The 21,678-nt window shown below is 34.0% G+C and overlaps 1 protein-coding gene across 6 annotated transcripts in view; it reads left to right on the top strand.

Moving 5' to 3' along the window:
* Positions 1-21,678, top strand: part of RICTOR (RPTOR independent companion of MTOR complex 2) — a 127,684-nt gene that overhangs the window by 92,595 nt on the left and 13,411 nt on the right. For 3 of the 6 annotated variants that reach the window (XM_030882063.2, XM_060295725.1, XM_060295727.1), the window contains 16 exons: positions 1,434-1,569; positions 1,967-2,166; positions 2,463-2,589; positions 2,985-3,149; positions 3,322-3,398; positions 3,854-3,932; positions 9,825-9,934; positions 10,389-10,476; positions 11,663-11,755; positions 12,119-12,225; positions 12,683-12,912; positions 14,345-15,353; positions 15,640-15,711; positions 19,155-19,332; positions 20,105-20,189; positions 20,983-21,216. In XM_030882063.2, the coding sequence (XP_030737923.2) occupies positions 1,434-1,569; positions 1,967-2,166; positions 2,463-2,589; positions 2,985-3,149; positions 3,322-3,398; positions 3,854-3,932; positions 9,825-9,934; positions 10,389-10,476; positions 11,663-11,755; positions 12,119-12,225; positions 12,683-12,912; positions 14,345-15,353; positions 15,640-15,711; positions 19,155-19,332; positions 20,105-20,189; positions 20,983-21,216 (2,990 nt within the window). The remainder of the gene's footprint in view (positions 1-1,433; positions 1,570-1,966; positions 2,167-2,462; positions 2,590-2,984; positions 3,150-3,321; positions 3,399-3,853; positions 3,933-9,824; positions 9,935-10,388; positions 10,477-11,662; positions 11,756-12,118; positions 12,226-12,682; positions 12,913-14,344; positions 15,354-15,639; positions 15,712-19,154; positions 19,333-20,104; positions 20,190-20,982; positions 21,217-21,678) is intronic. The other 3 variants (XM_030882065.2, XM_030882067.2, XM_030882064.2) reach the window with 3 other exon arrangements.

Raw genomic sequence — 21,678 nt, 5'->3', positions numbered from 1 at the left:
CATACATACATTTTAATAGTTGGTATTCAGTAGGTACATATATATTTTTTTGTACATAGTTTGTATTTTACAACCAAAAAGCATCAGCGAATTCTTTTTCTGGTTATTTACATTCTGGTTTTAGTTTTGGAACAAATGAAATACTTGAGATTAAAGTTTCTCAAATCGAGGAATATCAGCCATGTATTTATCTTAGCCCTAATGTATGAGAATGACATAAGGGCATAGTGTTTCCCTTTCAAAATGATGGCCATTTAAAATATTCCAATTCTACTTTCTTTTGAATCTGACTTTGAAGGGTTATTCATTCTTGTTCGTTTTTACACTCCTTGTAGCCAACCACACCTGCCATAAAACATGCTAATGTTTATGGCATATACAGTACTTCAGGGTATTGTGCTCTTTTCTAGTACCCCATGCATTTTTACTCCTTCTGAATTTAGACTAACCAACCACCAGTGTTGATCTCATTGGATAAGAGGGGCTTTACTTCATGTTTTTGAGAAGTTCATATCATTGACATTATAATTGATTGTATTCATCTACTCAGTGATATTTAACTTAATATCTGTATTAAGTTTTGAGAAATATATAGAACATAAGAATTACATTGGGGTAAAGAAGCATAGCAGTAACTTTTCAGACTCCTCGAGAACAGAGGTGAAGTCTCATTCAACTTTGTTTCTCCAACTCCTGGATCTGGCACCTTTATTAGATTGGATTGTAGTGCTCGAAATTAAATTGAACTAAATTCCATGGAAGCTTAGAACATAATGTTGAAAATTATAACATTGAACTATCATCCATTGCTTTATAAATTCAGTTGCTTAAATTTTACCTGGAACTTTTATGGTTGACTTTTTTGCCTAATTGTGAAAAACTGATAAAATCATAGTGTGGTAACATTTGCTTACAATTATCTAGTATAAGATTATTTTATAGAGCCATGGGACAAAGTTCTTGATAAAGTACAGTAGAAAAGAATTTATATATTCTGGATTAAAAGAGAGTTGAAAAGAAAAAAAGACCTGATAGTAAAATAAAATGTGTGCATTTCAAAAGAAAAAAAAAAAAGAATGAAAATTTATATCCAGGTGGCTTCCTCATATTTCTCCAACTGTATCTTCTAGCTATGTTATATCTGCATTTTTCCTGCTAGCATCTTTCTTCTCCACTATTTCTGTCAGGCATCTCACCATAAAGTTCTTATTTCACAAAGATATTTTTTATAATGAAGGGGATTTTTTGTTGTTTTTTATGGTTGGTTTGTGTGTGGAATGTACCAAATGTGTTTATTAAATTTCTTGCCATGTAGCTCAATGGTTTAAACCCAAAACATATTCAAAACCTTATTATATCATAAGTTGTGGTTAAGATTCTAAAAGAATTATTTGGTTTATTACTTTGTTGCTGATTTTTTATTTTGATCTTAGGTTTGTACGAAGACTACTTTATTTTTACAAGCCCAGCAGTAAATTATATGCCAATCTGGATCTGGATTTTGCCAAGTCCAAGCAGCTCACAGTTGTGGGTTGCCAGTTTACAGAATTTCTTCTTGAGTCTGAAGAGGTAATAAGCACTTTGTATATTTTCCAGAGTAAATGTTTTTCACTGAATTTGCCCCCTTCCTTTTATTTCTGAAGAGGCATAAGCTATATTTAGAAACATCGAGAATGAGACCAAACCTAGATTTTTATCCTGACTTAGTCACTAGCTATTTATGTGACTTTGGACAGTTAATTTGCCTTCTAGAAGACCTGGTTTTCTCCTTGTAAGATGGAAAATAATACCATCTCATGCAGCACTGTGTTGAATGGGATTAAAAACAACAGATACTCAGTGATTGATATCTGTTATTAGTAACTTCATCATTATCATTAAATTTTTTGGACTTTATTAGAGTTGATTTTTCTAATTGTAGGCACTAAGTCCTTTTCTAGCAATATCATAATGTATTTGCTTTCAGGATGGGCAAGGATACTTAGAAGATCTAGTAAAGGATATTGTTCAGTGGCTCAATGCCTCGTCTGGCATGAAACCTGAAAGAAGCCTTCAAAATAATGGTTTATTGACTACTCTTAGTCAACACTACTTTTTATTTATTGGAACACTTTCTTGCCACCCTCATGGAGTCAAAATGCTGGAAAAATGCAGTGTATTTCAATGGTGAGCATTCCTAAATTCTGTTTCAGTATATACCCAAACTATTTTTAATGTGATCAGAAAGGGCATGCTTTTTAGTCTGTGTACCTGTGTTTGGTAAATTTTTATTAAAATACAAAAAAATATTTAATTAGAGCTGTCTTGATGCTCTACTCCGATGCTTTTTTTTAAAATGTGATATTTGTTAAGTGCTTTCTTTTAGAAATGCTTGTTTATTAGGAATTTAAAGATATTTGTTGAATTAATGAATCAATACAGTAATTTCTAGTAACCTTCATTATTTTCAATCCTTATTTTAGTTTACTTAATCTTTGCTCCTTGAAAAACCAAGATCACTTGCTGAAACTGACTGTTTCGAGCTTGGACTATAGCAGAGATGGATTGGCTAGGGTCATACTTTCCAAAATCTTAACAGCAGCCACTGATGTGAGTATAACATAGGCAATAAAACTATATATTTCATAACCAGTTAATTCAGTATTTTATAAATTTTGGCCTAATAAAACTAATTATAAATTCTAAGACTATGGGATGGAATTTTAGTTTACTTTAAAATTTTAGTTCCTCCAAAGAACTCGATATAGTACACATATTTTTATATAAAGGGAAAGAAGCAGCTAGATTGAAACACAAATATTTTACTTTACTTGGACTAAAAAATATTCATATCAAGGGCTAGACTATCAATTCCAGTCTTTCTGCCCTTTTCAAGTAGCAGAACTGTCCCAAAACAAAGTCGAATAGACCGTCCATAGTGAAGTTTGGGTGGTGGTTTTTTTCTTTCTTTTTTTTTTTTTTAATGTTCTTATTTATCTTTATAGGCCTGCAGGCTGTATGCAACAAAACATTTAAGAGTATTATTGAGAGCTAATGTTGAATTCTTCAATAATTGGGGAATTGAATTACTAGTGACCCAGCTGCATGATAAAAACAAAACGATTTCTTCTGAAGCTCTTGATATTCTCGATGAAGCATGTGAAGACAAGGTAAAGTTTCATTATTTTATAATAAAACCCTTAGACATGAATTTTTATTAAAACATTCAAATTTGATAGAAAATTATGTGAAATTATAATGTATATAATATAGTGGTTTTAGAAATAGAGAATTTACTATCTTCATGCAGTTATTAATTTGCCTAATAATTATTTCTTTTAGGCCAATCTCCATGCTCTTATTCAGATGAAGCCAGCTTTATCTCACCTTGGGGACAAGGGTTTGCTTCTCCTCCTGAGGTAAATTTGAAGAAAATTTTTCTTATAGTTATGTTTTCTGTTGTGTTCTCTCTGGCAGTGTGTATTAAAGCTGGATTCAAATCTGTAAAGGAAGCACTCTAAAGAGTTTAGCTGTTAACTTCTGAAAGAGGCCTATTTTAGAATATTGGACATCCTTTAATACTGAAACTCTGTCTTTTCATTGTTTTTCTTAATGTTTCTTTTACATTTCCATGTGTCCTCATTCTTTTCATGACATTTTCTTTACTGTGGTTGGATTCATGTGTTTTTGCAAAGATTGTGAAAATTTATTTGTATTTGAAATTACAATGAATAAAAATTGACCTTTTAGTTTTAGGAAGGAGCTGTTCTTAAAGTCTTTTACCTCCTTAAACATATTTTGTTTGAGATGTTTTAGCTCCTTAAACATTTTTTGTGAGACTTAATGTTAAACTATTGCCTGTTTTAATTTACAGATTTCTCTCCATTCCAAAAGGGTTTTCCTATTTGAACGAAAGGGGTTATGTAGCAAAACAGTTGGAAAAGTGGCACAAGGTAACTTGCTATTGAATAAGTTTCAATTTGTATCTTTTTATCTTGGGAAATAGATTGTGAATTTAGAGGATTTTTAAAATATTGTCAGTATTTTGAAACTAAAAAAGTTAAATATTTAAACATTCATGTGAAGTCAAGTCTTAAAATTCTGTATAATTATTTGTATTTATATTTGTCCACTTTTTAAACTATAGTTATTTTATAGAGAACTATTGATTTTGTGTAAATTCTGTTGAAATTTTGCTTTCAATTTAATTGATATAATCTATTGGTATCGTTTGTCAACCCTACTTACCATCATTTCTTTTATTCTTGGGTTCCTTTCACACGCCTTTTAAGCTGAAACTAAAACAATTTTCCTAAATGAAGATTAAAAAACAGTTCTACCAAGCAGATATAATCATCTAATTAAACTTCATTTTAAGGTGTACTTTTCATAAATCTGAGAGCAAACTTCTTGCTGTTGTATATAATAGGGAAATCTAGGAAGAAGGGAGTAGTTTGAAGGTATTAGTTAACTTCCTAGCTTTTCTTTAGGTGGTCATCACTGTGACTTCAGTTTCATTTGATGCATTGTAAATTGTCAAAGCATCTTAGAAACTCATGGATTAATCAATCCTAATGTAAATGATTTTCAGATTTTCCATTATTTCAGATCATTATTTATATTGTCTATATTGAACCATGTTTCATAAGATATTCTCATTTTTTAAAAATACTATAGCTATAGTTATAGTTACCAAAGGTGGGGTGTGGGGAGAGAGGGAGTTGGATGAAGGCAGTCAAATGATACAAACTTCCAGTTATAAATAAGTACTAGGAATATAATGTACATAATAAATATAATTAACACAGCTGTATGTTATATATGAAAGTTGTCGAGAGAGTAAATCCTAGGAGTTCTTATCACAAGGGAAAATTTTTTTTTTATTTCTTTAATTTTGTATCTGTATGAGATGATGGATGTTCACTAAACTTATTTTGATGATCCTTTCACAATGAGTGTAAGTCACATCATTATGCTTTACTCCTTAGACTTATACCGTGCTGTATGTCAATTACATCTCAATAAAACTGGAAGAAAAAAAGGGAAAAAATACTATAACTATAAAGTGTACAACTTCAGGCCTGAAGTCTTTCAGTAATTGGTGAATTAGAAAACTAAAATAAAGATGTGATAGTTTTGAACTTCCCTGGTGGTCCACTGGTTAAGAATCCATCTGCCAATGCAGGGGACATGGGTTCGATCCCTGGTTCGTGAAGAACCCACATGCTGTGGGGCAACTAAGCCCGTGCGCCACAACTACTGAGCCTGCACGCCGCAACTACTGAAGCTTGTGCACTCTGGGGCCTGCGTGCTGCAACTACTGAAGCCTGCATGCCTAGAGCCTATCCTTCTCACCATAATGAGAAGCCCCGCACACTGCAATGAAGAGTAGCCCCTGCTGGCCACAACTAGAGAAGGCCCACGTGCAGCAGTGAAGCTCAGTGCAGCCAAAAAAAAAAAAAAAAAAGAGATATGATAGTTTTATTTTCTAAATAGAAGATGTTTAAACTAGTTACCGTAATAAGATTGGTCACTTTATTATACAAATTATATTAGGAAATTGTTTAGCAAATCTGGTACAGCACTTTCAGATAGTACGTACAAAATATTAACTGATATAACAAAATCATGTGTCGTGTATAAGGAAACAGAAGAAGGGTTAATGATTCTGCCTTAGGGATTAGCAAAAAAAATGTTAGGCTGAGGAGAGGATGTGATATTTGAAGTGGTCTTGAGGAGTAAATAGTCAAATTGGAAGAAGGATGTTCAAGGATGAGGGGGCAGAATAATAAATCTGTATAGGTTATTGAAACTTCACAGACTTGTGAGGAAAGCCATATTCCAGTGCGGTTGGGGCTAGGATAAGTGGGGTGTGGCAAGATGAGGATGGAATGGTGAATTAGAACTAGATTGAATTAGAATTAGAACTAGGCTTTTATAAGCCACATTATGTCATACTAAGGGATTTCAATTTTGTAGGAAGTAGGGGGAATCTTTACAAGTGTAAAGAATATTCATAGTCTGAACTATACTTTAGAAAAAGATCACAGTGTAGTAGCAGAAGTATGGTCATCAAGGTAAAGAAATCTAGGAATACTGAGACCAGTTTAGAAGCAAAATTGATAAGAGCATGGACTTTAGTGGTGGTTAGGTTCCATAGTCAGGGACACATTTTCTGGACATTTTTGAAATAAGATGGACAGGATTTGTGAACTGATTGGATGTAATGAATGAGGGGTCCCACTTGACCCTTAAGGTTTCTGGTTTGAATGACTGAATACATAATGGCTTACCATTAAAAGATTGTGATTACAAAAGGTGGTTTGCAGCAATGAGGATAATGAATTTTGAATAAGTTGAACTGGTATTGCCTGTTGTATGGCAAGTGAGAGTATCCAGAAAATATTTGGAAATGTGCATCTGGAGCTCAGATATGAGCTGAAGATAGAAGTTTGGGAGTTGTCAGTGAATAGTAGTAGTTGAAATTTGAATTGAGTGAGATCACCAAGGAAAATGTAAAGAACAAAGAAGTAAAACTGGAAATTGCTCCCTAGAGAACACTCTGCTTTTTTTTTTTTATCTTTATGCTTTCTTTAATATATAACTTTATTTATTTTTAATTTTTGGCTGCATTGGGTCTTCACTGTTGTGTGCAGCTTTTCTCTAGTTGCAGAGAGCGGGGGCTACTTTTCATTGCAGTGCGCGGGCTTCTCATTGTGGCGGCTTCTCTTGTTGCGGAGCATGGGCTTTAGGTGTGCGGACTTCAGTAGTCGTGGCACACGGGCTCAGTAGTTGTGGCTTACGGGCTCTAGAGCACAGGCTCAGTAGTTGTGGCGCACAGGCTTAGTTGCTCTGCGGCATGTGGGATCGTCCCAGACCGGGGCTCGAACTCGTGTCAGGCGGATTCTTAACCACTGTGCCACCAGGGAAGCCCGAACACTCTGCCTTCATGAGGGGAATAAAAGGACAGGGACATTGAGGAAAAAATTATCAGCATGGCTTCACTAAAGGATGCTTCAGGAAGGAGAGGTCAGTGGTATATATTCTTGAGAGAGGTCAGGTAAGGTGAACACTAGAAAAAAAGCCTGTTGAAGGTGACCAGTCATTGGTGAATTTTGCTAGAGCAATTTCAGTAACAAGTTATAAACAGATGCTGAATTGCAGTTAGTTAGGCAGTAAATGCGAGATGTAAATATAAAGACAGTATAGTCTACTCTCTCAAATTAGAGAAAGGGAGAAAGGGAGGGGAACTAACTTAGTGATTGCCTACAGTTAAACTTAGTGCCTTTCAAGTATTACCTCACTTAATCCTCAAAGCAACCCTGTGAAATGTTTTTGTATTATTTCTATGTTGTGAATGAAAATGTGGAAGCTAAGATGAGTAAACTAATTTATCCTAGGTCACAGAGCATGAAAATAACAGAGCAGGGGCACTTTTTGATTCCAAAGCCCATGCTTTTTCCACTATATTTGATTTCCTCCCAGTAGCTTGCAGCATGCCAAGATGAAGTTGAGACTGTCGCTTTTTCTAGGTAATAAAGCATCCAGGCCTGAATAATATTGAAAATTCACTCATTCAATTTAAAACTTTCATCCCTAGCCCAGGCTTGGTATAGAAATCTGCAATGGAGGGAGGATATGGTTCGTTTCATCACTCTGTTATTTATCTCCTCCCCATTTACCAGGTGCAAATTTGGAGCCTCTTCAGCTTTAGAGCAGGAGGAGGAGGGGGTACAGGGTCATGGACAGTCTTACTCAACTGATGCAACTGTTATCTGGGGTTGTTAGCTTTGAGCGGGGCAGATTTCAGATGTTGATTCTTTTACTCGAGGGTTATGTTCATGAATTTCTTGAAGACCTTATTCTGGGGATCTCTCATTTGCAGTTCCCTTGACTGAATCAATGGCTCCTCTGGCTGCCTACTTACAATACCTCCTAGTAGCTAGAGGTTCACCCTCATTTGGGGTCTTCTTGCTCCTCCAGTAGGTCCTTTTTGGGCAGAATCCTCAAGATGATCCACATCAGAAACTCAGTGCATTTCATAGCTATAAACCATACCCCTCAACTTTGCTAGTGTTTTCCACATGGACGCCACTGGTCAAAAGACTAACCAAGCAATACCATGTGAATGTAACTATTCCTGCATAAAGCTCAAAATACCTTCCTTAATTAGAATTTTTGTACTGAGATGTTCATGTATAGGGAGATTATGGTAGTATAGTATATAGAGTAATATAGTGGTTGTAGTAGCAGTAGTAGAAATTTGTTATGCTGATAATATAATTAAAATCTTGTATTACTTTTGCAAAGTAAAGAACCTAAAAGAAAAGCAGGAAAAGTAAGTTTTTAGAGTCTCTAAGTAGGGAGTTAAGGTAACCCACCAAATTTAAGTAGTCTAAAATGGTTTAAAATGAAAAATGTCTCCTTGCCCCCTTTTTCTATCTTTTCTGAAGATAATGTCTGTTAATATTTTGTATGCACTGAAAGATGTTTTGTGCATCTATAAGTATATATTCTTCATATAAAAATACAAATGAATCCATTCACAGCTGTAAATAAAATTGTATTTAATTTTTTTGCTTAGCAGTGTATCTAAGAGATCTTTTCAGAGCTGTGCATTTAGAGCTGTCTAATTCTCTTTAATGGCTGCATAGTAAATTATAGCAATGTACCCTAATTTTTATAATCACACCTGTATTATGGGCATTTAGACTGTTTCCAACTTTTTTAGTTTTGTAAACAGTGTTTGCTGGATATTCTTGCATGTATATCTTTGCATACTTGTGCAGGTATATCTTTTGAACAAATTTCTAAAGTATAATTGTTGAGTCAAAAAGTATGTGAATGTAAAGTTTTGATAAATACTGCCAAATTGCTTTTCAGAGTTTCTACCAATTCCTTCTAAACGTTTAGTTTAAAGTGGAGATCTTTGCAATAAAGATGGTGGTGTGATTGACTGTCTCGGTTTAAAGAATTTAACTAGAAAATTTCCAAGTTTTAGTTGGAAATATTTTTTACATTTGACCTGATTTAAAGGGAGACAGATTGTTTCTTACCAAACGGTGCTAAAATGGTAGAACTCAGTTAATTTCCTTTTAAAATTTCTAGTGAATATCTTCAGAGTTTAATATTAAGAAGCTAGTTTTGGGACTTCCCTGGTGGCACAGTGGTTAAGAATCTGCCTGCCAATGCAGGGGACACAGGTTTGAGCCCTGGTCTGGGAATATTCCACATGCCGCGGAGCAACTAAGCCCGTGCACCACAACTGCTGAGCCTGTGCTTTAGAGCCTGTGAGCCACAACTACTGAGGCTGCATGTCACACCTACCGAGGCCGCATGCCACAACTACGGGAGCCCTCACACCTAGAGCCCCTGCTCTGCAACAAGAGAAGCCACGGCAATGAGAAGCCCGCGCACTGCAACGAAGAGTAGTCCCCACTCGCCACAACTAGAGAAAGCCTGTGCGCAGCAACGAAGACCCAACACAGCCAAAAATAAATAAACAAACAAATAAATAAATAAAAAGCTGTTCTTTTTTTTTTTTAATGGGGACAGGAATTCAAATATGACAAAAAAATTTTTAGCTTACTTGTATGGACCCTAAAATATTAATTGAAAATGAGGAAAAGCGTATAAGCAGAAAGCTTATAGGTATGGATGTGATAGAACATTTGCATTAATAATACCTTGTTCTATCTACTCTTTTCAAAAATTTCTTAAATTTCCTGAACAGATGTTCATTTTTCTCATATTTATGCTTCCAAAGATTTGTTAGGTACCTAACATATTACAAATTTAGTGAATGTTGTTATGATATATATAATTAAAACAATATTATCTTCTAGGAATATAATTCAAAATATGTTGACTTGATTGAAGAACAACTTAATGAAGCACTTACTACTTACCGAAAGCCAGTTGATGGTGACAACTATGTTCGTCGGAGTAACCAAAGGTATAGTCCAGTTAATGGAATAATTTATTGCTAGTCCTCAAACATAAAATTTAAAACCAAATTATTGTAAATCATTACTTTTTAAAGTTTTCTGAGTTATTTTGTTCCTTACACTGACATAGGAGAAGTCTTTTTAAAGCACAGCATTGAATGTTCAAAAATTCAGTGGCATTCATAACTTGAATACCCTGACTAATATAGCATAGTGTTCAGATCCCTCCATGTCCTTACCCTAGTGTGTATTTCTTGTCTTAGTTCTCTTAGCGTTACTCAGAGACCAGCTAAACTATTATTTTTCTAGAGGAATTCTCATGCCTTTCCACCTCCGTATTTTTATTTATGCTGAGTGATTATGTCTAATTCTGTTTATCTAGTACTTTATTATAAGTCATTTTTTAAAATTAGCTTATTTAAAATGAACCAATAGGTATATCAATCATTTTTATTATACTAGATTACAGCGTCCTCATGTCTACCTACCTGTACACCTTTACGGACAACTGGTACACCACAAAACAGGCTGTCATTTGTTGGAAGTACAGGTAAAAACATAATTTGCTTATTTTAAATAGCTACAGTAGTAGAAAAAACTTAGTATTGCTAAAGTATTATCTTTTCAAAAACTTCTCAAAAGCCTTCAGAAAGTCAGTGGCATAGTTGCTTTTAAAGCCATCCATCTTGTAATTGACTTAGCATTCTTTGTTTGCAGTGCTTAGAGATATTACTGGCTTGCATGCATTTCCCTGACTTGCATATGACTATTTGCATAGCTAATTTGTTATGTAGAGTAAGTAATCCAGTGAAGGTCTGAGTTCTTTCCTTTCTAGTTTATTGGAGAAGTTCATCTCCTTAGTAAAAACATACTGAAAAACTGAGTTTCTTCATTCCTCTTGTTGGGAAGTTAAACTGAACCTGAAACATATTCAGTTACCTTTGGTGAGCAAAAACTGAAAGTATCAGTTGCTGTTTGTTAGTGCCTCACTGTTTTCATATATTTCATGTAATGTAAGGCTTAGACAAGCAGTTGTTCTTTGAGTATAGTATGCACGCCAGATTTTGGCTGGGAATATGTCTTGCTACTAGGTGTTTTCAATAAATGTAACCCTTATTTTAAGAATGGTTATAGAAGTATTTGTGTTTCTGAACAATAGTAACCTAGCAGTTTAGTTCCTTTTCATATCAGTGTTCATTTCAGGAGCAAAAGTTTTGCATAAATATATTCCACAGTTTCATGTATTTTTATATTGTCTGTGAAGACTATTGAGACTATATATTTTTTTAATTCACTGAAAATTTAAATGATTTTCTCAGTATCATTACCTACATAGTATGATAAAGTCTAGGTGTTAATTTGTTATTTTCTATCTAAAAGAAATAATGATCGTTAATGGCTAACATTTTTCTAATACTAAGCCCCAAGTACTTTGTTACACTTATGTAATAATTCATTAAATCATTAAACTTTATGAAACAGAGTTTAGGAAATCAAGACATGGGGAGATTAAGTAACTTGCTCAAGGCCACTTAGCTAATAAGTTCTAACTCTAGTATATGAATTCAGAGCCCATGTCCTAATGCTGCTTCTTAAGAAATTCGACATAAAATTATTTTAGGATTTTAAATATGCAAAAATTACTAAATACAAACCTTAAATTGGTTTTAAGATACAATAAGAATATATGTTAAAGACATACTGTTAATCATATGGTATTTTTTTCCTCTCTCCAGAATATTATTACAGAACTCTGTCACAGTGTCCGCACACCAGATTTGGATAAATGGGAAGAAATTAAAAAACTGAAAGCATCTCTATGGGCCTTGGTTTGTAATAAACACTTCTGTAAGATCTTCTTAATTTTTAGATTTTACTCATTTTCCTGATTATATTAAATAAATAAAAATAATTTTATTTGGAACGTGTTCTTAGATTAGTATTCTAAAGCAAAGATTGTTCCTGCCCATTTAAATATTATTTTATGTTGGAAAATAAATGATTAAACTGTTAGTTTTCTTGCTGAGACAGATGGAACTTTAATTCCTAAAGTTCCTTATGTGAGGTTTTTTTCACAGTTCTTTCTCTCTTATAGACGTGGTTAAATTTTTTGGTTTTTTGGGTAGCTTTCCAAATCTCTTGAAGGAGTTAGTATTGTAAATATATTTGATATGTGATTTCTTTTCTTTTAGGGAAATATTGGCTCATCAAATTGGGGTCTCAATTTGCTACAGGAAGAAAATGTGATTCCAGATATACTAAAACTTGCAAAACAATGTGAAGTTCTTTCCATCAGAGGGTGTGTCATTTAACTCAAATCTTTCTGAAGTATATATTTTTGTTCACAGATGAGTGTGAGGGAAGAGTATTTTATGATTGCAGTTTTTCAGTGCATCAGGTTAAACATCTTAAGGAACTCCTTGTTTATTAATATTATTGATATTTTATTCTTATCATTGTAATATTGACATTTAGCTTGCAGATAAACAGAGTATAGTGTGTCCAAATAATCTAGTAGTGCAAATATTCCAAATTTATTTCAGAAAAGCTAATGTATATATTTTTCCCTGATCACAATATGTTCTTTTAGATTTTTTCCTTGTAATTAATATTTTCATTATGAAGGTTTTCATGTTATTTTTAATGGCTATTAAAGAAAGCGCAAATGTACATATAGCAAACTAATATTTTATGGTTGCTTTAAGAAATCTCAGTTTGGAATTATAAACTGTCATTACTGTATCTTTTACTTACAGGACCTGTGTATATGTGCTTGGGCTCATAGCCAAAACCAAACAAGGCTGTGATATTCTAAAATGTCACAACTGGGATACTGTAAGGCACAGTCGCAAACATCTGTGGCCAGTGGTTCCAGATGATGTAGAACAACTCTGTAATGAACTCTCATCTGTTCCAAGCACTCTGAGTTTGAACTCAGAGTCAACCAGCTCTAGACATAATAGTGAAAGTGAATCTGCGCCATCAAGTGAGTACTGTGACAGGGTCATAATAAAGTTAGCCGAAACTAACGCTTGTGATATCAAAATTTAAATGAATTTTACATTCTTAATTTACTTTTCTCTGAGATAATTTGGCAGTAATAGTGTCTTGGAGAATGCATATCTTTTCACAACAGGGAGTATAGCTACCAGCCTACATTGTTCTCTCCCTTTGCTTTCTAAATAGGCCTTGGAAAAGGCTTACAGAGTTTACTTACAGAGTTAAATAATAAGCCATGTCCCAGAAGACCCATTCCCCTTTTTTGCAATTTCTAATAAGTAAATGTTTATTCATCTACTTTCTTCATTTACCTAATTCTTTTGTTCATTTTTCAGATATAGGGTTGTTGAACTAGAATATATTTAAGAGATATTATATTCATATACTCATCTTTGAAAGAAGAGCTAAATTTTAAAATTAGCGAAACTGTTAAAAGATGGAGTATCAAAAATAAATTAAATGAAAAATGGTTTGCAGTTTCAAGCCTTGTGCTAAATGCTACTAGGTGCAGAAGATTTTAGACACTTTTTTTTTTAAAGAAGATAGTGCAATATTTATCAAACCATATTTCACTAGATCTAAGATACCATAAATTATAATATGCACCACTGTTTAAGAAAAAAAAATGCTGCCTATTGCAAGATGCATGCTGATTTTAGAGATTTTAAGTGTGAAAAATGTGCATCTTAGAATTGGCAAAATATGGAAATACAGTGCAGTGTGCAAGTTTAAGATTTTATTTTGCCTTCTTTCAGAATATATTTGAAGTAATTTATAACTATTCAACAGAAAATTAAAAATAAAAATAGAATAAAATCCCATAGATGTCATTAGGCACCTGGATTGAGTCTTTTATTAGAGGCCCTGAATTTAGATGAGTTTCTTAGTTCCTAAGGCAAAGTGAGAAATAAATATAATTGGTTTAAACATGAATTTAAAATGTTGTGACTCGGTTCTTTGTAAGTATAGTTTGCTTAAGATTGGACATTCATTTCTTATAAGATTGATTTTTCTTGCCTATTGTGATTTGAGGAATAAACCACCAGGAATCTGTACCAACTGAGTAAATATCCAGGGTCAAGTCTCCTTTTTGCCTTTCATTTTATCTTGACTATTTGGAGGGTTTGGAAACTCACTGAGATAAAAGAAACTTTATGCAAGCTGTGACATAATGAGTTCTGTAGTTTTTCTTTGGAAATAACAGAAGATCATCATAATGACAAATTTTATATTTTATTCAAGGACAAATTCTGGGTCTCAAGGAAGCTCTTTTTATGTGGCTCAGCAGTCTGACTCTTTATTTTTGAAAAATTTTTCCCCAGGTGACTATTAAACAAAAATTTCCTGAATTATGTCACTAATAGTTACTATGATTATTTGTCCTTTTTTATCTGCTTTTATTAATCCTTTGATCATAGGTATGTTCATAATGGAGGATGACCGGTTTGGCAGCAGCTCTACTAGTACATTTTTCCTTGATATCAATGAAGATGCAGAGCCAGCATTTTATGATCGATCTGGACCTATGAAGGATAAAAATTCATTCCCTTTCTTTGCTTCTAGTAAACTTGTGAAGAATCGTATCTTAAATTCGCTTACTTTGCCTAATAAAAAACATCGTAGTAGCAGTGATCCAAAAGGAGGGAAACTGTCATCTGAAAATAAGACAAGCAACAGGCGGATCAGAACGCTTACAGAGCCCAGTGTTGACTTTAATCATAGTGATGATTTCACACCCATATCCACAGTACAGAAAACATTACAATTAGAAACTTCATTTGTTGGGAATAAGCACATTGAAGACACTGGTAGTACTCCAAGTATTGGAGAGAATGACTTAAAATTCACCAAGAGTCTTGGTACAGAGAATCACAGAGAAAACACAAGCCGAGAGAGATTAGTTGTAGAAAGTTCAGCGAGCTCACATATGAAGATACGTAGCCAAAGTTTTAATACAGACACTACAACAAGTGGCATAAGTTCAATGAGCTCAAGTCCTTCACGAGAGACAGTAGGTGTAGATGCTACGACTGTGGACACTGACTGTGGAAGTATGAGTACTGTGGTAAGTACTAAAACTGTTAAGACAAGCCACTATTTGACGCCACAGTCTAACCATCTCTCTCTCTCTAAATCAAACTCAGTGTCCCTGGTGCCTCCAGGTTCTTCTCATACACTTCCTAGAAGAGCACAGTCCCTTAAAGCACCCTCTATTGCTACAATTAAAAGTCTAGCAGACTGTAACTTTAGTTACACAAGTTCTAGAGATGCCTTTGGCTACGCTACACTGAAAAGATTACAGCAGCAAAGAATGCATCCATCCTTATCTCATTCTGAAGCTTTGGCGTCTCCAGCAAAAGATGTGCTGTTTACTGATACCATCACCATGAAAGCCAACAGCTTTGAGTCCAGGTTAACACCAAGCAGGTGAGCAAATATACATTTTAAAATGAACAATAATGTTTGCATTTTAATAGACTTAAATGTAAAGCATTAGCCAGGTTTTACATCTACGTAAACCTCAGAACTGACCTATTATAATTGTTTACTATAGTAGGCTATAAGCTCCTAGTTACCCGATATGATTTGAAATGGATTCTTGCAGCTGCGAGGGGGGAAAAGAAACTCCTTTAGGCCCTGAAAATAAACATATATGGTTTACAATGACACATAAGTCACAAGCTTTTTTTTATTTATTTCTCGCTTCTGCAAGGATCGATTTTAAAAAGAAGCATGTCGGGGGAATCAGGAGCTTAAGACCTACAATAACAAACAACCTTTTCAGGTAGGTCAATTTAAGGCTCCAAAAGTTGACTTTTTTTTTTTTTTAAGATAACTGAAAATTTCAGTATAATTCTTTTCAGTTTAAGTAGCTGTGATTATTAAGTAGGAACCAAATGAACATTAAATGAATTACTTGGCCCTCAGAATTCAGCAATAGCAGTTTGCCTGTGCTCAGGAGCATTTGGGAGATTTCTATGCCATATCTAAAGATTATATCAAGCTGGTCAAAGTAGTAGATTTTACCTATAAAAGATATGCAGTGTTAAATTTTATTGTTGCAAAAATTTCTATACCTTCCTTTTTTGTTGGACCAAATACTTCTAAAAACTTTCTTTAGTTTTAGATTGTTCATTTTCATTTATTAAATGGATTAGTATTTGTCAAGTACTGAGACTAGTGCCTAGCACATACTAAGACACTCGATAAAAGTTAGCTGTTATCATCATCATCACTATTATTATTGATAGTTATTTCTTTCATGTAATCCATTTGGCTCTTATATAACCAAATTCTTAAGTTATTAAGCAATTTTGTTTCAGGAATGTTAACACATTTAGTAGAAGAGATCCCTTGTAGCAAATAATAAATTATATTCCCTTTGGTAGAATTTCATAAATTATGCAGTAATGTCTTATCTACCTGACAGCCTCATCCCTCCCAACAGCTCACTAGTATAAACCTATGCAGTGAACTTCACAGATTTTATTCAAAGGAAGTACCTCTGACCCACATTCATAGTTTGTTGATGTTTATTCTAACAAGTTTGTATATCAGATTTTCAGGCCTATGGAAGCAACAGTTATAAGCTGCTACTGGTAGGGACACTGACAGGAAAGGAGAGCTGATAAAATTGGTGGCAAAGGAGGAAACTTTTATACTACAACGAAGTATTTGGAAACTCAGAGACTACAGCAGCTAGTAGCATTCAGCAAGGGGCAGTAATGGAGCACACCAAAATAAGCAGTAAGGCTACCACCATCTTAGAGCTCAGTACAATAACCAAAGTGCTGTTAACTCTGAACCACCCAGTTAGGGTTATTCTGTCTCACTGAAGCAGGCATTTCTATCTAAACTGATTAAAGCACAGATAAAAAGTTTCATTGCTTAAATATTCATTAGAATAAACCAGAAACAACTATTCCGAATCACTATTTCCTAATCATTCTGGGTTCTTAGGATCCTATTTCCTGTATTCTCTGTTAGATCAAGAGAAGGATATTTGGAAATCTTACTCCTGGAATAAAATGCCAAGTTATCAGCACTATAAAGGATTAATAGATGTTTTTAATTTCTTGGGAGGGGAAAAAAAAAGAAAAAGCAGTCAAGAGAAACAGAAACAGCTGTACAGAGGCATGAGGCTTAACAAAAATCTCATGTTGGTCAAATCTGTCACTTATTCTTCAAACTGTGTTTAGTATTTAACTGTGTACTGGGTTCCATGGAGGAAAAAATTGTGTAGACATTAGTCTTCCTATTCCCACTTGTTTCCTTTGGTTAGTTCAGAGAAAATGAAAATGATGGACGATAACTACACATTTACTGTAAAATAATAGTTTGGAATCTAGGCTGAGAAGATTTTTTTTTTCCTTATAAAATTAGAAGAGTAGTCATACTGATACCTATGGTATAATGGTTAGCATGAATCCAGCATTCTTAAAAACCATATCTTACTGAGTATTTCCTTGGGGCATAGCAGAAAAAAACACTGAAGTAGGAATCCTTAATCTTGAGTTATAATCCTGGCACTGAATGAATGAACTTGGAAAAAGTTCCATAAATTATGCTATAATGTCTCATCTGCTTGGAATTCAAAAGTTTTGCAAGCCTCATCAATGCAGAACAAACCCAGGCAAACCTCTCAATTGTTTACCGTGGTAAATCTGTATGGTAAAGTTCATGAATTTTGAAGTATGTAGGCCTCAATTGCCTAATCTAGTGGAGATTGGACTAGATCAAGTGGTTTTAAGCTTTTTTTAAATGTCGCTTTTTAAGTAGAGAAACCTTTCTTCACAAAAACATTGCTGTGGAAACCCAAAACGTAGAATATGTAAAAACAGAGCTATTCTGGTTGAAATAGGTATTGTGGAGGTGAGTATACCAGTAATTTCTTCCCCTTCACTCCAGTAGTCTTTGAAGAGTTCTGTGGAATCACAGAGGTATAACAGAGTACAATTTAAAAACTACTGACCTATTTTATAAAATTTGTAAATTTCAATTATGAGTGGTTTTTAGGTGGAAGTTCGTAGAAATTAGTGGGTTTTGCTATGATAATTTTAATAGCTACTATTTATAAAACATTATTTTGTGTTCTTTTCAAAATAATTCTTCGTTTTAATATCAGGGTATGTTATTACATTTTAAATGACTTGAGTTTTCAAATAGCAGTATACATATAGTGTGGAACCTTGTACAAAGCAGGCGTATGATAAATATCTTAGCATGTCTGTTGCATGAATAAAAATCTGTATAAGAAAGGTGTATCTTATGGAAATGTCATTATTCCATGTTATGGAATCACTGGTAAGGAATGCATTGAGGAAATATCAGTGCTTCATATAAAACTGTCTCTTGTAATATTTATATATGATACCATTTTTACTGTTTTTTTTTTTTAGATGTGTACTTTATTTTAATTCTTGGCTGTGTTGGGTCTTTGTTGCTGTGCACGGGCTTTTCTCTAGTTGTGGCAAGCGAGGGCTACCCTTTGTTGCAGTGCACAGGCTTCTCATTGTGGTGGCTTCTTTTGTTGCGGAGTACGGGCTCTAGGGTGCACGGGCTTCAGTCGTTGTGGCATGCAGGCTCTAGAGCTCAGGCTCAGTAGTTGTGGCGTACGGGCTTAGTTGCTCTGTGGCATTCCCCGACCAGGGATCAAACCCGTGTCCACTGCATTGGCAGGTGGATGCTTAACCACTGCATCACCAGGGGAGTCCCATTTTTACTGTTTTGTGTCTGTCTTCTGTGTTACAAAATCTTATGTTGATAAAGTAATTACCACACAAAGAATAAGTGATTATCCTTATTTTAATAAAAATAATCTTAAATAGAATTAGTAGACGTGCCCTTACTTATAGCAAATCTAGCAGTCTCAAATGGTTGTGAAGTTAGTTCTTGGATAATACCTCTGTTTTCTGAGGTCAGTTTTTTATTTATTTTTTACTGCTAGATGTTGAAAGTTATCTTAATTGCTCACCTTTTCACTTTTACCTGGGAGACCGTAACAGTTGTTTTTGGTCAACAGTCAACATTACTGACGACCTTTTATATATCAACTTATAAGAGAGAAATATTTTCAAGTGTTCATATGTTCTCAGTAAATAAGATGGCACTCTTTAGTACTTGACTAGCTTCCTTTCTTTTATGAAGGTATGAAAATAAACTATAATTCTTTATGTGATTGCTGTAACAAATCAAGAAACTAATATAGTTTTTTTAATGGTATTATAGGTTCATGAAAGCTTTAAGTTATGCTTCGCTAGATAAAGAAGATTTATTAAGTCCTATTAACCAAAATACCCTGCAGCGATCCTCCTCAGTGAGGTCCATGGTGTCCAGTGCAACGTATGGTAGCTCAGATGACTATATTGGTCTTGCTCTTCCAGTAGACATCAATGATATATTCCAGGTATCATAAATTCTATTGTTTTCTTATGAGTTGGTTTACGTTTTTTTTCATATTCTATAACTGCTTATTAGAAATTATAATTTAGAGCAAATACTAATTTGGGGGAAGGTGGTATTTTTAGGCAGTGTTATTTAAAGAAATTTTGCCATGAGAATTATTTCACTTTTCTCAACTATTCTCTACTCTTTTATTTAGCATCTCTAAGTCCCCAGCACATTATCCTTCTCCTCACACTAAATCAGCATCTTGTTTGATTTCTTTATCAGTATATTCTCTATAGAAATTTTAATGCCTAATCTTGCTTTTTAGTCACACTTGACTTATTCCTTATTGTTTTTTTTAAATGAGATATAACTGACATATAACATTGTGTAAGTTTGAAATGTACAATGTATTCCTTGTTTTATTTAATCCTTGATCCTATTTATCCCAAACATGGCAGCCACATGTTGTCCTAATCCCACGAAATACTCACAAATCTCTAGAAGGTAGATAGTACTAAAGAATACACATTTGTTTAGAAGTCTAAAAACATTTTAGATAAATTCTAAAATAATTATTTTAATATCCATTTAAGTCACCAAGAATAGATAAGGACCTTAAGAGTTTTATGCTATTTTGTCAAGTTTTGGTGATTTAACCTTCTTCAGTATCTTTTCATTATAGGTTCATGTGCTATAGTAATTCTGTTTAAATTACATTTCATTTAATTATGCTAATATACATAAAGTGAATTTTTATAACAGGACTTACCATGACATATCTATTTTAGGTAAAGGATATTCCCTATTTTCAGGCAAAAAACATACCTCCACATGATGATCGAGGTGCAAGAGTGTTTGCCCATGATGCAGGAGGTAATGCATGGTTTTTGTTCTCCTCTTTATATTAAAAAGAAAATTCTTTTCAGTAGGATGACACTAAAAATTCAGGTATACTTACTTTTGGGTCAACTTAAAAAATTATAGCAAAATAATTGTTTGAGTCAATTTAAAATTAAACCACAGTATTTTTTTGCGAGAGACTTAAAGTGTTTTTCCAACTAAGTACCAAGCCTCTCAAGAAGACAAAGACCAGATCAGTTGCTTCTGTTTTAAACAAACAATACGTGAAAAAATTTTAACACTTACACTCATAGGTCTAAGCAACAGCTGTTTGGGGAAAGGAGAGAGAGAAAAATGTACTTAATACATTACATGATCTCTCTTTGCTATGAGCTGTGGTATTTTAATTAATATATGCCTATCAGCCACAAATTTAAAGCTTTAAAATCTTGATGATTTTTTCTTAACAAGGACCTCTTTAGACTCGGAATTATTACTTTTCTTTACACAAATATTAAGAATTGATTACACAAATATTAAGAATTGAAATGATACCTAATTGTGTAATCTTAATTTTTTATTTTGTATTTAAAACCCCATATTAAAGTAATATAAGTATATCTGCTGATGTTAATTATTTTCATAATTTAAAGCAAATTATCCTGTTTTTCTCCCCAGTTAAGGTTAGATTTTGAATCATAAAAGGAGTTCTGGTTTTCTTCCCTAATTTCCCTTCTTTAAAATTTCACATAGTTTAAGGCACCTTGAAAGAGGTGTCATTGATACCATCTTCATCAGATTATGTTTTGTATTTACTTATGCACAGGTCTTCCATCTGGAACTGGAGGTCTTGTAAAAAACTCTTTTCACTTGCTACGACAGCAGATGAGTCTTACAGAAATAATGAATTCAATCCATTCAGATGCTTCTCTGTTTTTAGAAAGCACAGAAGACACTGGACTACAGGAACATACAGATGATAACTGCCTTTATTGTGTCTGTATTGAAATTCTGGGTTTCCAGCCCAGTAACCAACTGAGTGCAATATGTAGTCATTCAGGTGAGTGATTATGTCCTTCAAGATGAACCCACCTGTCTTTGAATCTGCTCCAGTCACAAGTCATCTCCCAGCCCGATTGATCATCCCTCTTACTCCATTCGCATTACCTCAGCCTTAGTACGGTCACTCAGCATCTCCCTGTGGGAATGTTAGTAAGTTTGTCTCCAGTTTTTTCCCCTTCCAATTCATCTTTCATACTACTGCCTTGGATTAGGCTGTTGACAGTTTTTTTTACTGCCTATTCAAGTCCAGCACACAAGACTCTTTGTGTGATCTGTCTGCTGTTTTTTTTACCATTCTCCTATCTTATAATTGATACACCGCTACTGACTAGATGTTTTTTGAACAGACTGTGCTCTTTTTCATGGTTCTAGGCATGAAGAGTGTGTTTTCCCTACCGTTCCCTCTTGCGCCTTCTCCTCACACACATGCAAGCTCACACACAGTGCATTTGGCAAGCCC

The sequence above is a fragment of the Globicephala melas genome, chromosome 3 (genome assembly GCF_963455315.2).
Source record: "Globicephala melas chromosome 3, mGloMel1.2, whole genome shotgun sequence".
NCBI lineage: Eukaryota > Metazoa > Chordata > Mammalia > Artiodactyla > Delphinidae > Globicephala > Globicephala melas.
The sequence above is the reverse complement of the archived record's forward strand: the minus strand, read 5'-3'. Positions and strand labels throughout refer to the sequence as shown.